The 3958-nt window shown below is 29.7% G+C and overlaps 1 protein-coding gene across 1 annotated transcript in view; it reads right to left on the minus strand.

Annotated features, from left to right (window-relative positions):
* Positions 1-3958, minus strand: part of LOC106793209 (glucose transporter type 1) — a gene marked incomplete in the record, with an annotated part of 39552 nt that overhangs the window by 14907 nt on the left and 20687 nt on the right. The window contains 5 exon segments of the mRNA XM_014759961.1: positions 249-608; positions 864-1024; positions 1132-1227; positions 1890-2000; positions 3022-3214. Of these exon segments, the coding sequence (XP_014615447.1) occupies positions 249-608; positions 864-1024; positions 1132-1227; positions 1890-2000; positions 3022-3214 (921 nt within the window).

The following is a 3958-nucleotide window of genomic DNA, read 5'->3' on the forward strand; positions in this document are numbered from 1 at the left end:
TTATAATATATTAAAATGTTCGTGAGTATTTTTTCAAGTAAATATTACCAAAGTAAATTTTATTAAAACACAATCCTATTCGATTGATAACACAATAATATAAATGCACAAAATTTTATGCTTCACTTTAATAATAATGAAATAAAAATACGAGTGATATTTTATTTATCAAACGTATATATATATAATTAAGATAAAAATTGAAATAATATTATAATATAATTTGTAATATAGAATATTATTCATACCTTGGAGATTCGGGACATATTGGAAGCAATAATAGTTGTAATATGGCAGGACAGATAGCTAATCCTAAGAGAACAGGCCAACCCTCGTTTGTCCCAAGGATTTGCTCGATGCCCAGCACCTGGGAGACCAGGAGGCCCACCGTAACAGCGAGCTGGTTCACCGTGCCTAGGCCACCTCTTAGGTTCAGTGGTGCTATCTCCGATATGTACATGGGAACCAATGAGGTATTTAAGCCACAATTGACACCGATGATGAACCGTCCAAAGAACAACATTTCGTATGAGTGAGCAATCTTTGTACAACCCATCAGGCATGCCCCCACGATGCCCAGCACGTTGTTTAGCAGTAAGCCCCCCTTTCTGTGGTCGTAGGATTAAACAAAAGTAGAAGAAGAAGAAGAAGAAGAAGAAGATGATGATGATGATGAAAAAAAAAAATGAAAAAAATAATAACAGGGTTGGGAACGAGAGAGAATAAAAAAAACAAAAAGGAAAGATTTGTTCACATTAAAGTCAATGATTGATTCCGTGTTTTTTAAAATTAATATTAATATTATAATCATTTAATTGAATTATTATTATTATATTTATTTTAACGCGGTATATTTTACTTACCTGCCAAATCTGTTGGCAATTATTCCTCCACTAAAACCACCTAGCATACCTCCAATAGCAAATATGCTCACCGCTACGGAATAAAGTTTCTTAACAGAGTCATCGGTGATATCCTCGCCGTATCTATTTTTGTATACATCTTTCATAAAATTTTCTATATTCTAGGGGGAAAGAAAAAAAAGATAAAGATGTGTGTTAGATAAAGGTAATGCGATTAGAGGGGATTTGTTTTTTTTTATTATTGTTTATTGATTAATTAAACACATACCACTTCGGGTGCGTTAATCACTCCTGTATTATATCCAAATTGCAACATGCCCAAAACAGCCGCCAATATTGCATACGATAAGAAAAATGTTAATCCCTGAAAATTATTAACAATATGCTTGAATAACGATGAAATGCATATTCGCGCGTTTAAAGAGTAAAAAAAAAAAAAAAAGAAAAAAGTACAATTTGCAAACACAAATGTATATACAAAAGGAAATAATAAACAACGATCAAAAGCGAAACATTCTTCGTGCATCAGTTTTTTTGTTTTGTTTTGTTTTTGTTACAATATAATTTGTAAAAAGGGGGTTATTACCAAAGAGACATTAAAAATGATCTTAAAGTAATAATAAATAAGGACAAAATAAAATAATCCAAAAAAGTAACTTTATTTGGTATCCTATTGTTTTGTTTTTTTTTTTTTGTTTAACATCGAATAATCAAGATTATACACAGTTAATACAACGTATAAAATATCAAAATTATATATAATATATAAATATATATATATAGATACAAAATAAACGTAAAAAATATAGATTATATTATAATAGAAAAGAAACAAACAAAGAATAATAATAATGTTAATTAGTAGAGTTAATTTAAAAACTCAGTCGTCGTATTATCACACTTTCAAAAGAAAAAAAAGAAAAAAACCAAACGGTGAACGAAAATAAATTAATGGTTTTTTTTTTTCTTTTGTTTTTTATTTATTTTATTTTTTATTTTTTTTTCTTATTCGTTATGAACGGTCACCTGTTCCAACAGTCTGAGTTTTCGTCGATGTGAATGTTCTTCCAGGCGATCTACATATTCTCGTAATTCTTCTATCTCCTCCTTTACTTGCTGCACGGTGTCTAGCTCGTGCTAAGTTAAATAAAATACACGACAGGTAGATAGGATATATATATATATATATATATACATATATATATATATTTTATAGAGAGAAAAGGGAAACCAAGAAAATTATATATGTATATATATGTTACCGTCAAAGCCGGAAATCAGTCATTGCTAGTAATTTCTCGGCATTGTTATTAAGTGTCATTTAAATCTATTCACTTTTAATATACAAAATATTTACAGATACTTTTCAAAGAAATATCAAAGTTTGTGCAATACTATAAATTGTACAACTTTGCTATTTTTGTTGAAAAGTTTTGGTAAATATTTTTTATACTAAAAATTAATAGATTTTAATGAAAGTTGTATTAAATTAAAGTACACTCTTTTGTCTACGCGTAGAATATTATATTGAGTTATAAATTTAGTATGTAAAGTTTAAAAAATGTCAGAGAATGCAATGCTGTAAATTGTGCATCTTTGCAATTTCTTTGAAAAGTTTTGGTAAATATTTTTTATACTAAAAGTTAATAGATTTTAATGAAACTTGTATTAAATTAAAGTACACTCTTTTGTCTACGCGTAGAATATCATATCGAGTTATAAATTTAGCATGTAAAGTTTAGAAAATGTCAGAGAATGCAATGCTGTAAATTGTGCATCTTTGCAATTTCTTTGAAAAGTTTTGGTCAATATTTTTTATACTTTTAGCAAACGGATTTTAATGATTTTTATATTAAATTAAAGTACACTCTTTTGTCTACGCGTAGAGTATCTTATCGCGTTATAAAACAATCTGCAAAGGTTCGTAAAATGGCAAACAATGAGATGCTACAAATTTTTCCTACTTTGTCATTTCTTTCAAAAGTTTCGGCAAATATTTTTTATATTTTTTTTAGTATTAAAAATTTGAACGATTAATTGACAAAAAACTTTTGACAAATTTGAAATACCAAAAGAGTTAAGAATAAATTGGGAGGTTTTGTTTCTTTCTTTCTTTCTATTTGTTTGTTGGTTTTTTTGTTGTTGTCTTTTTAAGTACCTTAATCGCAACCATATCCCTTTTAACTTCGCTGACTTCGCTCTGGCAAGACTCAACACTTTTGGTGAGTTCCTGAAGTTGAGTACGTATCTCACATAGGGCAACAGTAGTCTCCAGCTGGCGGTCACCCCGCTGCAGCTCGTCCAACTTGGCACTCAGGTTCATACTCATAACGCTGACCTGTTTCTGCAGACTGTCCACAGACACACACACACATAGCCACACGTGAATTTCCCTAACTCCGGCCGAGGGAAAGAAGAAGAAGAAGAAGAAGAAGAAGAAGAAGAAGAAGAAGAAGAAGTAGAAGAAGTAGAAGTAGACAAAAAAAAAAAAATAAAAGAAAGAAATAATCGACATCGCGTCGAGGAGCACATTGACACATTATGGGGTGTGGTGGTGGGGGTGGGGAAGGGGTAGATCAAGGCCAGCTAAGTAATTAAGTATAATATATATATATATATAATTGTAATTATTGTTGTTGTTGATTGTTGGTTGTTATATTCATAGATTTCGTTTTGTTTTACAAAAAATAATAGGAAAAAAAAAATCAGACTAACTTTACGCGATCGCGAACTGCCGAGCCCTTTTTATATTGTTTTTTTTTCTTTCGCCCCCTATATAGGGAATTATATATTTTTCTTTGTATGATTTATAACAACCGAGTATACGTGTTAAAGTTTTCGCGATGTCGTGAATAAATAAGAAATATGATTATATGTATATGGTTTTATGTATATAAAACAATATATATCAACAGGTAGACACTCTTGTTTCTTCGAATACTTTGAAAAGAATCAACCGCGAGTTCAGTGACATGTTTCTTTGCTCGGCAGTCAAAGAAAATAATTGAGAAAGAAAATTTATATATATATTTTATTCTCTATTAATATGGAAGTTCTTTTTATTTTAAACAACAGTACCGATTTATATATATATA

This window comes from Polistes canadensis, unplaced genomic scaffold (assembly GCF_001313835.1).
Source record: "Polistes canadensis isolate GaletaPanama2010 unplaced genomic scaffold, ASM131383v1 scaffold_12, whole genome shotgun sequence".
NCBI lineage: Eukaryota > Metazoa > Arthropoda > Insecta > Hymenoptera > Vespidae > Polistes > Polistes canadensis.